The sequence below is a fragment of the Prionailurus bengalensis genome, chromosome C2 (genome assembly GCF_016509475.1).
Source record: "Prionailurus bengalensis isolate Pbe53 chromosome C2, Fcat_Pben_1.1_paternal_pri, whole genome shotgun sequence".
NCBI classification, from domain to species: domain Eukaryota; kingdom Metazoa; phylum Chordata; class Mammalia; order Carnivora; family Felidae; genus Prionailurus; species Prionailurus bengalensis.
In genome coordinates, this window is record NC_057350.1 from 12,711,603 (window position 1) to 12,724,827 (window position 13,225).

Here is a 13,225-nt window from a genome sequence, read left to right on the forward strand (position 1 = left end):
CAAGGCAGGATGCTGGGCCGGTTGATGAGAGACTCCACACCCACCCTTTCCTGCATGCCTCGGATGGGCCCTTCACTCTCAGGTCCTGGGTGGGGGGTGGGGGTGGGGGGGACTGAGAGAAAAATGCCTTCTCCGTATCCAGCATTGTTTGAGTCCCTGAGGGAACAGCTAGTTATTCCCGATCACCTCACAACTAAGTCCCCTCCATCCCGTTCTGCCATGTGAATTGGGCCCCCGTACTTAACCTGTCAGCCTTCCGCTTCCTCAACTACATGTGCCTGCTTGCCGGGTTGGGGCAGAAAGCTTGTCCATCCACAGCAGACATACGAGATGGATATAACACCATCATTTTTGTACTCTAAGTACCACTGGAACAAAAAAGAAAAAAAAATGGGGGGCGCCTGGGTGGTTGAGTCAGTTGAGCATCCTATTCTTGATTTTGGCTCGGGTCATGACCCTAGGGGAAGTGGGATCGAACCCTGCCTCGGGCTCCATGCTGGGTGTGGAGCCTGCTTGGGATTCTTGCTCTCTCTCCTTCTGCTCCTCTCCCCCCGTTCACACACACACACTTTCTCTCTCAAATAAGTAATAAATAAATAAATAATAAAATCTTATTCTACTCCATAGCTATAAGCCTCCTGTCCAGCAGGGGGAGCTGTCTAAAGGAACCTCTCACCAGTTCTCCCATTAGGAATCGGTTTCCTTACCTTTTTTTTTTTTTCTTCCGCTCCCCTGCAATGATTTGAAAGGTAACTCCCCGCCTTGATCCTTGCCCAAAGGACTGTTGGGTAATCTGGATGATCCCTTTGACCACTAGAAGCTGTGCACTTTTACATTCTGAATCAGGAGTGGGCAAACTTTTTCTCTAAAGGGCAAGAGAGCAGGGGCGCCTGGGTGTTTCAGTCGGTTACGTGTCAGACTTCGGCTCAGGTCATGATCTGGCGGTCCATGGGTTCTGAGCCCCACGTGGGGACTCTGTGCTGACAGCTCAGAGCCTGGAGCCTGCCTGGGATTCTGTTGTTTTCCTCTCTCTCTGTGTCCCTCCACCGTTCATTCTCTCTCTCTCTCTCCCCGCGTCTCTCAAAAATAAATAAACATCAAGGGGCGCCTGGGTGGCGCAGTCGGTTAAGCGTCCGACTTCAGCCAGGTCACGATCTCCCGGTCCGGGAGTTCGAGCCCCGCGTCAGGCTCTGGGCTGATGGCTCAGAGCCTGGAGCCTGTTTCCGATTCTGTGTCTCCCTCTCTCTCTGCCCCTCCCCCGTTCATGCTCTGTCTCTCTCTGTCCCAAAAATAAATAAACGTTGGAAAAAAAAAATAAACATCAAAACAAAATAAAGGGCAAGAGAGTAAATATTTTAGGTCTTGTGGCCCACACATTGTTTACAAAATCAGGTAAATGCTTGCTACCTGTTTTTGTACACCTGTGAGCTAAGAAAGGTTTTTACATTTTAAAGTGATTAAAAAAAAGAAGAAGAAGAATAAGTGACATGTGAAAATGAAATCAAATTCAAAATTTCAGCGTCTGTAAATAAAGTTTTATTGGGACACAGCTACATTCACTCATTATGTACTAGCTATGTATAGCTACCTGTGAGCTACAATGGCAGAGTTGAGCAGTCATGGCATGACCCACATGCCTAAAATATTATCTTGCCCTTTAAGAAAACTTTTGCAGAGGGGCACCTGGGTGGCTCAGTCGGTTGAGTGTCTGACTTCGGCTCAGGTCACGATCTCGCGGTCCATGGGTTCGAGCCCCATGCCGGGTTCTGTGCTGACAGCTCGGAGCCTGGAACGTGCTTCGGATTCTGTGTCTCCCCCCTCCCCTCTCTCTGCACCTCCTGCTTGCACTCTCAGAAATAAGTAAACATTTAAAATTAAAAAAAAAAAAAAAGAAAAATGCTGCTGATCTCTGTTCTAAACAAACAATTTTAGTGATTAAAATCCGCCATAGTGGATGGATTCAAGCTTGCTGTCCTGTATATCAGTACAATTTTTTTTTTTTTTTGATACAAGGAATCTCCTGTTTACTCATTTGTAAAAGGGATGATAGCCCTACCTCATGAGGTTGTTGTGAGGAATTAATGACTTATATGAAAAGCAGCTACAACAGAGCCTGGAATTATAAGCACGCAATAAATGTGCATTCTATGTTAATGTATAAAAATGAATTTAAGGGGCACCTGGGTGGCTCAGTCGGTGAGCGTCCCACTTCAGCTCAGGTCACGATCTCACGGTTCGTGAGTTCGAGCCCCGCGTCGGGCTCTGTGCTGACAGCTCAGAGCCTGGAGCCTCCTTTGGATCCTGTGTCTCCCGCCCTCTCTGCCCCTCCCCTGCTCATGCTCTCTCTCTGTGTCTCAAAAATAAATAAACATTAAAAAAAAATTTTTTTTAAAGAATTTAAATAAATAAAGAAAACAAAGACTTCCCTCCTAATTTATTTTGAATGTGCTGTAAACAGTTTGAAAGGTCCCTTTAACAGCTTCTGGCTTCACCGGTGTTGGATGACATAACAAATACTCCTTCATGGAAGGTACGAGTGAAATAGAACCGGAGGGGCATTTTGGATCCTTCCCTCTTCAGAAAGTGTGATCGCATAAGATGTGTCTCTTTTTCAGTAGAACTGGCTCATATTTCTCGGGAGTGAGGTGTCCAAACCACTGTTCATCCATATTTCCTGGATGATTTGCTCCCTGCGCTCAATCCTTTCGGCCAGCTCTGCAGCTTCTATGGAACTGTAGACAGGATACGCAGTCCTACAAAACCCAGACGGTTCCCCTGGAAAATCAGAGTCTGAAGAGTCCTCCTCCCCCTCTTCATCCTCACTGTCTTCCTCAGCCTTGTCACTTCCTGGCACGAGGTGCTCCTTCACCAGCTGCAGCTCCCGGAAGTCCTTGGTGCAGGACACCCTGATGACCAGGGCGCACAATGTGAGTGCAAGACCGATGCAGACACTGGACACGAACAGCAGGGCTGCTCTCTCTGGGTGGGCTGTGGGGGGGGAAAGGACAAGTCAGGAGCTGGCTGGGACTGTCAGCCTTCACCAATCCACAGAAACAGACGTCTGCCCAAACCAACAGCTCACGCGGGACGCCAATCCTGAACAGCATCTTTTTCTTTAAATATTTTTTTTAATGTTTATTGATGTTTGAGAGGGGGAGAAACAGAGCACGAGCGGGGTAAGGGCAGAGAGAGAGAGAGGCAGGCACAGGATCCGAAGCAGGCTCCAGGCTCCAAGCTGTCATCAAAGAGCCCGACGCGGGGCTCGAACTCCCGAACCACGAGGTCACGACCTGAGCCGGAGTCAGAGGCTTAAGCGACTGAGCCACCCAGGTGCCCCTTGAACAGCATCTTTGAAACCAGCCTCACCTAACTGGTCGTACACTCCCGTTGGTTTAAAACAAGAAAAGGTTTTGAGCCTGCGTGGTCAATCCGTATAGGTACACGAGAGGACACACAGCAGAGCGACTCAGAAGCTGGACCCCACCCCACCCCCCCCCCCCCGGAGTGCAAACTACGATCTGCCACTTATTAGCTGCGTGACTGTTGGCTGGTTACCTAACCCCTCTGTGCCTCAGTTTCCTCATATGTAAAATGGGGCTAATAGCACCTTCCTGCCAAAGAGTGCATTCCTGTAACACTCCCGGAACATTCACTGACACGTAGTAAGCGCTCGATAAACTGTTCACTAGTGTTAGTGGTAGCAGCGAATTATGAAAAATTAATTTATATATAAAGTATACGTACATGAAGGTACTACGAATACAGTAGGTGCTAGCAAAGCTTGATGTCTTTTAGATTAAAAAATAAATGCACGCAGAAGTTTCTAGTAGTTCTTCCCACATCCAAATGATTGCGTAAGAATAACAGAAACAATGCTAATTTGCACCACGTATTCTGGCCTAAGTCCCGACATAAGGTGAATCCTTACCTTATCCCTGCGCGGAAAGGTTCATTATTGTCCCCCATTTTGTAGTTATGTATCCCTTGAGGTCCTAGCACTCCCGCTTTGGGAAAGAACGATGCAGCAAACTCCCTCAAAACAGAAATCAGGCGCTGACAGACTTTCTCCTTCAAGGGCAGATAGTGAGGATCTCAGCCTTTGTGGGCCGTGAGTCTGTGCTGCCTTTGTGCACAAAGGCAGCCCCAGACCTACAGGGGTGGCTACTAAAAACCGGATTTACAAAACCGGCCCGAGGGCCACAGTTTGCTGACCCCTGAAACAAAGGCTCAAGCTGAGCCAGCAAAGGGAAGCCACCGCCTGTGGACAACTGGCCTCTGTAGGCTTAGCCAGACCTGGATTCAGGATCTCGGGCTGTGAGCTCCTTGTGGGGTGGGCACTTGGAACCCCTGGCATCTGCTCAGTGCGTCTCAGTGATTCTTCTCTAGGCACAGCCCCCGCCCCCCGCCCCAACGCCGCCCCCCATTTACCACACGGAAGTATCATGAATAATGACTATTGCCTTTGCTGCCTCTGTCCTTCCCCAGAGGTCCAGACTGGTGTCAAAACTCCAGGGTTGTTAAGTTTCCTATATCATCAAGGGATCTAGCCCACTGTGGTCTGATGGGAAGAGATCTAACTAAGCAGGACGCATCCCCTGGAAATTCAAAACCTCTCCGTTCGGCTTCCTTCACTTGCAGCTCAAGTCGCGGGTGCAGCTCCTGGACCCAGATATGTTGTTCTTTGTTGCCATCACCCCTACTAGTAAAATCGGATCGCTCTCCTTATGACACGGAAGTCTTAACGCCAATCGATCCAGCTCAGGGAAGGACAGGGTGTGTTAAGTGCTATTAATAGTAATATATTTTTCCTGAGGGTCAAGGCATTTTGAAGATTTGATCAAACACAGCCATGCATCCTTTGCGAGAAAAGAAAAGGCTATTTTCGTTTCTGGGAGCGGAGGCAGAATGGGGATTGGGCTGCCATTTGGGACAAAGTCATTAAACAACAACACACAGAATGATGGAAAGACCAGAGACTCTAAGACAACAGGGCGGATGTTTCTTTCTCCCTCCCGCACATCACAGCCTCCGCTGAGAGCCGACTCCTCACCCCTGACTCCTCTCCCCTCCTGGCCCTTTGAATGTCCCTTTCCTCTCCCTGCTGCCCCCACCCCACCCCACCCACCCCAAACCTCCCAGCCAATGTCCCCTCCAACCCCCCCCATTCTCGGGGCACCCCGATGTGGGCTTTGGATGCAGCCACTACCCATCTCCTCCTTCCCTCAGCATAAACCGTGAGTCCCGCTGGCGGCCACGCCTGCCGCCATCACCCCTGTGGCACCTGTAAGGACTGTGGGTGGGGCGACGGAGTCCCGCCTGTTCCTTTTCCAGCCACCCACAGGTCAGGACAGGGCCACTTCCAGGGAGAAAGAGTCCCGTGATGGTCGAGCTTCCAGGAAACCACGATCACCGGTTTCTCTCCTCTCCTCTGACAGGTCCGTCATTCCCAGCAGTGGTGTGGTGGGCGAACCTGGGCCTCACCCTCCCTGGACAGAGTTTGAGATCTGGCTCTGCCCCAGGCAGGCAGGTTAACTCTGGGCTAGTTACCATACCTTTTTCTCCCCCTTCCCCTCCCTTCTTCCCTTCCTTCCTTTTTTAAAAAAATTTTTTTTTTCAACGTTTATTTATTTTTGGGACAGAGAGAGACAGAGCACGAACGGGGGAGGGGCAGAGAGAGAGGGAGACACAGAATCGGAAACAGGCTCCAGGCTCTGAGCCATCAGCCCAGAGCCGGACGCGGGGCTCGAACTCACGGACCGTGAGATCGTGACCTGGCTGAAGTCGGACGCTTAACCGACTGCGCCACCCAGGCGCCCCGCTTCCTTCCTTTTTAAGGAGCCCAGGTGGACAGAATTAAATTAGGAATTAAATTAGGCTAGGACACATCCTCTTTGCTGGTCAGGGCACGGCCCTCCTTGATGTTTATTCATTTCATTACTTTTATTTTTTTAAGTTTATTTATTTGAGAGAGACAGAAAGAGAGAGCATGAGCAAGGGAGGAGCAGAGAGAGAGAGAGAGAGAGAGAATCCCAGGCAGGCTCCGCACTGTCAGCACAGAGCCCGATGTGGGGCTCAAACTCACGAACCGCGAGATCATGACCTGAGCAGAAATCAAGACTCAAACGCCTAACCGACTGAGCCACCCTGGGAGTTTTTAACTGAATATTACGCTGCCTCCTAGCGCTCCGTTATCTTGACTACGCGGTGGCTTATTCACGCTCTCTCCTGCTGGTCGCTGTCTCCGTCAGGCTCTTGCCACGTGGGCGCCGTAGCCTCAAACAGTCCTGTAAATGTCCCTGATGCCCACGTGCAAGTGTTCCTCTCGGGGACGGACCTACGAGGGAGCTGATACATGTATGCAGTTCCTATATATTCCTGGTAATAACCATTTGACAGTATATGTTGTGACTATCTCTTGGTGAGTGGCTGGGACTTCCACTTTCATTAAGGCGTCTTTTGATCTAGTGAATTTATCTGAAAACCAGGAACACCACCGTCCTTCTCCGTCTTCCTCTCTCCTCTCCCGCCCTGTCACCCACCTTCCCACTGTGGCCACTGCAATCTTTTTAAAATTGCACACTGGATCACATCACTGCCCTACTTAGCACCGGTAAACGGTTTCCCTCTTCTCACTAAGTTGGAAATCAAATCCTGACCGTAGCCTGCGAAGCTTGCTAGGCCTTGGCCCCAGCTACCCTCCCCAAGTTCAGCTCCAAGGACTCATTCATGCCTCAGTGTCTGTTTTCCTGCCGCATTGGCCTCCTTCCATTCCCCACGGGGCCGGGGCGAGGGGCAGATGGCCTCACACCTTGGTGCTTTTGCACAGAATGTTCTTTCTTCCTCCTTCATCTAGACCTTTCTGCCCCCACCCCCAGGCTGGGCCAGGATCCCCCCCACCCCCGGTCGTTAGGTTCCATAGCATCTTGAATGTCACTAAATCGCTGAAGGTGTTTTATCCGGTCTCACCCCAGAGAACGCAAGCTCCATGAGGGCAGGGCCGCGAACTCTCTTGTTCTTCACGAATCCCCAGCGCCCAGGGCAGAGCAGGGATTATGCAAACACCTGCTGAGTCCGAGAGAAGAGGGGTGCCCTGTGGGCGGGGCTCCATTACATAGCTTCCTCTCTTCCTCTCCCCCTCTGCTTCTGGGAGGTGACGGTCAACTGCAAGGAGAGCTTCTCACTTATCAGGCCCTACGCGCCTCCTGCCCAGTGGTCGCTCTTTAGGCCATGTCTACACCAAGTCTGCTGAGATCCCGTGATCAAAGTTGGTGAACACGGCAAAGCCTCATGGGAGCCAGGCTTCCTCATCATCTACGCTGACTGGTTCGAGGTCACAGAATCACCAGGTGTTAGTTAGAGGGCACCTGGAGGTGAGCTAGCCCAAGCCCTCCTGAAGCAGCCTCGTCCTTTGTCCACAGCCACGGTGTGGCTGGGACCCCGAGCTCCGGGGTGGGGGGGGGGGTCTCTCTCTCCACAGCCACCGCCCCCTGGACTTTACATTGAGGGCACATCGTCAGTTTTCAACTGGACCACTCGCAGCTTCTACGACCCCTTTCCTATTATGTGTTCCAGAAAGATAAAGGCATTAGTCTCCCTGCAGTTAAAGAGAATCTTCACATCGTGTTATTGTTCTCAGTTCAGCCTCAGTTCGTCACAGGCTTAAGTGAAGGACTTTAATGTCATCGGCTGCGGTAAGCCCGCAGGAATCTCACAAGGGTGGCCTGTGGCCTTTAAGGCCCCCTGACTCTTAGATCTCTGGTCTGGAGCCAACACGAGCTCCAGTTCCAACCTATTGTGTCCCAGTAAGACGCCGAGAAGCCGGGGCCGGGGCCAGGGTCCCGCCTCCTGGGCCCTGCTACTGATAGGTGAAAGCACAGAGCTTCCTGAGCCCTTGGTCTGACAGCACTTACGGACGCGATAATAACCTTGTCACAGAACCGAAGATTAGAGACCGTGGGAACACATCGGAAGCCACACCTCCGTGGCAAGGTGGCGCTGATCCCCGATCGTCCTCCCTCTCATGTAACTCTGACTTTGGAATGTGTTATCATACTTCTATTTCAATGTGGGGCCGTCTGGTAGCCTAGAATTCCTTTCATATAAAACACGATGCCTCCGCATCTCAGGACAAGCTCTGCTTTCTGACCGTGACCCCCAGCTACCCTAGTTACCCCAGCTACCCCGGGCGCTCGGACCGTCCACAGCATGCTCTGCCAGAGGGCTGGAGGCCCAAGCAGAGGCAAGTGACAGAAATATCAGGACACGAGAGGCATGCCTGCGGGTATATGTGGGGGAAACACACCAAGCTGCTGTCACAAAACTTACACAGGTGGAGCGGGTGGGGCGTCTGGGTGTCTCAGTTGGTTAAACGTCCGACTTTGCCTCAGGTCACGATCTCACAGGTCACGAGTTCAAGCCCCACATCAGGCTCTCTGCTGTCATGCAGATCCTCTGTCTCCCTCTCTCTCTGCCCCTCCCCCACTGGCGTACATGCACGCGCACGCACCCTCTCTCTCTTTCTCTCTCTCAAATATAAAATAAACATTAACAAAAAATAAGTGCAGGGGGAGAGTCAGGTTCTGAGCAAGACTGTCCAAATAAGGCTCCTTGGGTACAGTCTGCTGGGGGCTGATGGCTGAGCCAGCAAATAAACCGCTTTCCAAAAACCACACACACACACACACACACACACACACCTCTCCATTCCTGTGATTTCAGAATTTTTCCACAGGCTTCTTCAAACTGATGATCTGGTTCTAGAATGAATTAGGTGTGCACAGTTAAGGGTATGTTCGAACGTACTAAATGTACTAAACATACTAAAATGATGCCTCACTGTTGGGGAAAGCCTCACAGGTCACTTACATGGCCCAAAGAGGAACTGTTCTTCGGAGACCCCTGGACATTCTCACGTCCATTCTGCCGACCCCTGTGTTCCAGTATCCCAGGACATGCCCCTCAGTTTTGGCTCCCAGTCGACTTGTCCCCTGTGTGTATGTGACTGCACCAATGTGTCAAAACCACGTGTAGCCTGACCTGGGGAAACGTCCTTTGGGATCCACCCAATCTCCGGAGCATGCCAAGCTGATTTTTCCAGAAGCTGACCCGGCTCACTCTCAGCTCCGGCTGCTCCTGCCGGTGGTTCCCCCACCCTCTCAGACAGGCCCACCTCCCCACGGCTTTCGGGGGACGGAGGCGCCCAAGCAACCCTCAATAAAACCAAGTCACCGGGCACGAAGTCCTTACATTTCTTCAAAACGGACTACCTATAAAGAGCAAATACACGGTGACAAGAAGGTGCAGGACAGCTCATGACGCCAGACGAAGATTCATCATCTGCTCATTGGTTAACCACTTGCCGAGCATCTGTCCCCTGCCAGCCTGTCCTGGTCCCTGGGCCGTGACAACAACGAAGAGAGCAAGCACTGGTCCTCAAGTCAGGCAATGTGTAGCAGTGAAATGGGTGCTAATGAGGAAATCTCTCATTTGATTTCTGGGAGGCACGTGTGTATAAAAGGACAGACACGGAGGGAGGGAGTAATTCGGGTACATCCACCCCTCAAACTTCTGAAGGGCACATTTGTTGCTCAGAGGAAACCAGAGCACAGGTTTTCTATCTGCTGAGTCTGAATCGTGGCCCTGGTGATGTCCCTGCTGTGGCCTCAGGCAAATGGCTCAACTCCTCCGACCCTGAGCTTCCCTATGTGCAGAATGCGGGATCAGAATCCTCTCTCTCGGGGTCTTCGCTATGGACTAAATTGTGCCCCCCCCCCCCCACCAATTCGTGTGTCAAAGGGTTAATCCCCAATGCGGCTGTATTTGGAGACAGGACCTATAAGGAGGTAATTAAGGTTAAATGGAGTCATTAAGGGTGGGGCCCAAATCCAAGAGGATCAGGGTCCTTATAAGAAGAGATGCCAGAGAGCATTCTCTCTCTCTCTCTCTCTCTCTCTCTCTCTGCCTTCCTCCTTCTCTCTCTCTTCCTTCCTCCTCCTCCTCTCTCTCTTTCTCTCTCCCCATCTCCTGTGAGAGCACAGTGAGAAGGCATCCATCTCCAAGCCAGGAAGGGAACTCTCACTCGAAACGGACTCTGTGGGCGCCTTGATCTTGGACTTCCAGCCTCCAGAACGTGAATTTCTGCCGCGGAAGCCGCCAGCCTACAGTGTCTTGTCACGGTGGCCCAAGCCGACCAACACAGTTGTCCAGAGGCACTGACAAGGCTCAGCACGGCCACAGCTCCGTGAGCAGGGTCATCACGGCTCCTGGTTGCTCGTTATTCCCTGAGAGATTTTTCATGATGCCTTTCCTCCAGGGGGCTCTCCAGGGACTCTGAAAACGTGGGGAGATTTCTGACAAAAATCCTTGCGGCGCTTAACTTTGACAAGGGTGACACAGGGCTCTGGGGCCTCCCCTGCTGGGGGATCGGGATATTCATGGGAGCCCTGTTAGAAAGAACAGCAGGGCTGGGAAATGCAAAGCCTGGCGGGGAGCTGGCCATGGGTGGGAGCCAGAAGAACACAGAACGTTAATACTAGTTCTCTCCAAGCTTTGAGAGTAGGGGCGAGTTCTAGTTCTTGGTGGGCTCCCGTGTTTGCCACATCAAACATCCTCTACTTTTATGCAGAAGGGGAGAAAAGGCCTCATAAATGTTATCAGAAACAGCAAGAAATGGAAGTCGGAGGGTCGTCCGAAGAGAGAAGATTATCAGAAGAAACCAACAACCACACAGCACACACTCGGGAGGAATACGGACGCCGGAAGACGACGGAACAGTAGAAGATCCCAAGACCATCCTTTCCACCTCCCGTGTGGAGCTGTTTCCTTAACACTTTTCTTTTCCGCTGAGGAAGGCTTCCCCCCAAAGAGCCTCAGCCCCGGCCGGCTCGAGCGGCAATGCCACAACGCTCTGTGGTCACACGAATTGTACAGAAGGCCTCAGAGGCTTTGGCCTCCCTGAACAGAGTCAGGCAGACATCGCCGAAACCTGCGGAGCTCACGTGACAAAACACGGTCTACCCTGAGGTGAGCGGACAGGGTGGTGACGAACAAAGGCACGGCACGCACCGTCCCCTCACTGATGCCGAGGAGCAGCTTTGGCTCCGCCGGGTAGGGAGGGCTGAGTCTGACGGATCCTTGAGGGGAAGATCATCAAGGGGACCCTTGGCAACCGTGGGAGGTAACACTGGTGAGTCAGGAAGAGACTCAGCCGTCCCAGGGCATGGCCTGCTCTGTTCACTAAGGGGACCTTTTAGCTCCATTGTCTCCCAGCCAAGGGTGGGATTTAAGAAGCCCGTGCCCTTCCCAAATTTGAGAACTGGGAAATGTACTCCTCGGGTTCCTACTTCTCTCAGAGGAAACTACTCATGGAACCCAACTCCGAAGCAGTGTGACTTGATCTGTTTGCCTCCTCCCCATGTCGCTCTCTGGTGGGTGTTAACCCAGCTGGAGCGGCCCCTGGATTTAGGCCCCCGTGTTTCCAGATCTTAGGGGACAGCACGTGCTGAATCATACTCCCAGTCGTTTTTCGTTAGCCGAGTGTTGTAATTAAACGTCGCGGCTGGCAGTAAGGGTTCGGTAAAGCATTCCGGGAAGCTTCGATGCATCGACCTACCTCTGATGTAGGCAAAGGCAGCCAGAGAGTTGCTAACAATAACTCCGTCTTTCCTCAGAATCCTCGTTTCGCTTGGGTCAAAGTTTATACCTATTTCATAAAAAAGAAACGCAAGGGCGATGAGTCACGGCCGTTCACGGGATGCCTTCTGTTCCCAACCCAGGACTGCCATAATGAATAAAAAGTCACAGAAATCCAATAAACGGGCCTCTGACTGAGTTACAGAAGACTACAGGCCAGCAAGAGCACTGAGTAAATAGTCTCTGAAAATATTAAGCCACAAGAGGGATTTAGAAACCCTAAAATGGGTGGGTTCCAACGTTAGATGCCACTCATCCACCCCACTGCGGCAGGGAACGAACAGATTTTCCCGTCCTACAGGCAATGGCATTCATCATGCCTCTGGGAGGCTTACTCACAGCGTACACACCTAACCACAGAGCTGCTGTCTGCACAGAGAAGACGGGAGGGAGATTATGGAGGGAGATTGTGCGGGGCCACTTTTTTGGAAATGATAGCAAACGCAGGGCAGGTCTGATTGCAAACGCCTGGTTACACTTCTGTGATAGAGCTCAGTGAGCTCGCGATGGGCAGCCTGAGAGATCTGGGGACCCCTGGGGATGACAGACAGGGCAGAAGCCTCTGGGGGGGGGGGGATCGGGATATTCAGGGGCTCAGGGTAGGAACCGTGTCAGAAGCAGCAGTGGGGCTGGGAGATGCAAAGCCCGGCGGAGAGCTGGCGCGGGGGTGGAACTCAAACACGGAACGTTAACATTAGTTCTCTCTAAGCTTTGAGAGTAGGGGCGAGTTCTAGTCCTTGGTGCTTTCCCATTTTCCGCGTCAAGCATACTTCACTTTTCGATTTAGGGACAGAAGACCTCATAAATGTAATAAGAGTAATATAAAACTTTCAACACACAACGTGCAACATCTTCGATGCTCTACAGAAACTTTGTGGTTCCCATCAGGAGTCCCAAAGGGCTGAATTCCATTCTCGATCGGATAAGAAAACTAAAATGTTCACCCCCACCCTCCTATTTACAAGAGCCCAGTGAAAACCGGAGGGAGGAGGGGGGGCTTCTGGAAGTCTTCAGGCCCAGCCTCGGTCTGGCCCACCTGCATTCCCCATGGGTCCTCTTTCCAGGAGGCCCATCATCCAGGAACCCCAAATTTGTTTCCGAGCAGATCTCTTTTGCCAGGTGGTACTTTGGGAAATAAGCAGGGAAGGGAAAGAGGTTTTATCCCACTTATAATTTGAAAAACAAAACAAAACGCCGGCCACCGTTTGCAACCGATCGCCACAGCACTGCCATCACCAGAGCTGGTAACTCCAATGACCTCCTGACATCCCCTGTCCAACCAATGTCACCCGACTGCAGTCACGTGGGACTGTTTACCTTTACTTAAAGAAAAATGCCGGTAGTAAGCCAGAAAAATTACCATATTCACCGTCTTTCTGCTTCAAAGAAGGTTTCAGATTAGCAACGGCTGGATCGATCGCTGTGAGTATGTTCTTGGGAACTAAAAACCAAAAAGAAATATCTTAATTCAGGGACGCTTGGGTCGTCAGTTGGCTAAGCATCCGACTTCAGCTCGGGTCATGATCTCACAGTT

General features: G+C 51.5%; 1 protein-coding gene across 2 annotated transcripts in view; it reads right to left on the minus strand.

The window, feature by feature from the left end:
• Positions 1–2,419: 2,419 nt before the first annotated feature.
• EVA1C (eva-1 homolog C) overlaps positions 2,420–13,225 on the minus strand; it is a 77,033-nt gene continuing 66,227 nt past the window's right edge. Inside the window, exons 6-8 of one of the 2 annotated variants that reach the window (XM_043593737.1) lie at positions 13,052–13,132; positions 11,612–11,701; positions 2,420–2,988 (exon numbers count right to left, since the gene is read on the minus strand). In XM_043593737.1, coding sequence (XP_043449672.1) covers positions 2,612–2,988; positions 11,612–11,701; positions 13,052–13,132 — 548 coding nt within the window. In that variant the 3' untranslated portion in view covers positions 2,420–2,611. The remainder of the gene's footprint in view (positions 2,989–11,611; positions 11,702–13,051; positions 13,133–13,225) is intronic. The other variant, XM_043593738.1, reaches the window with a different exon arrangement.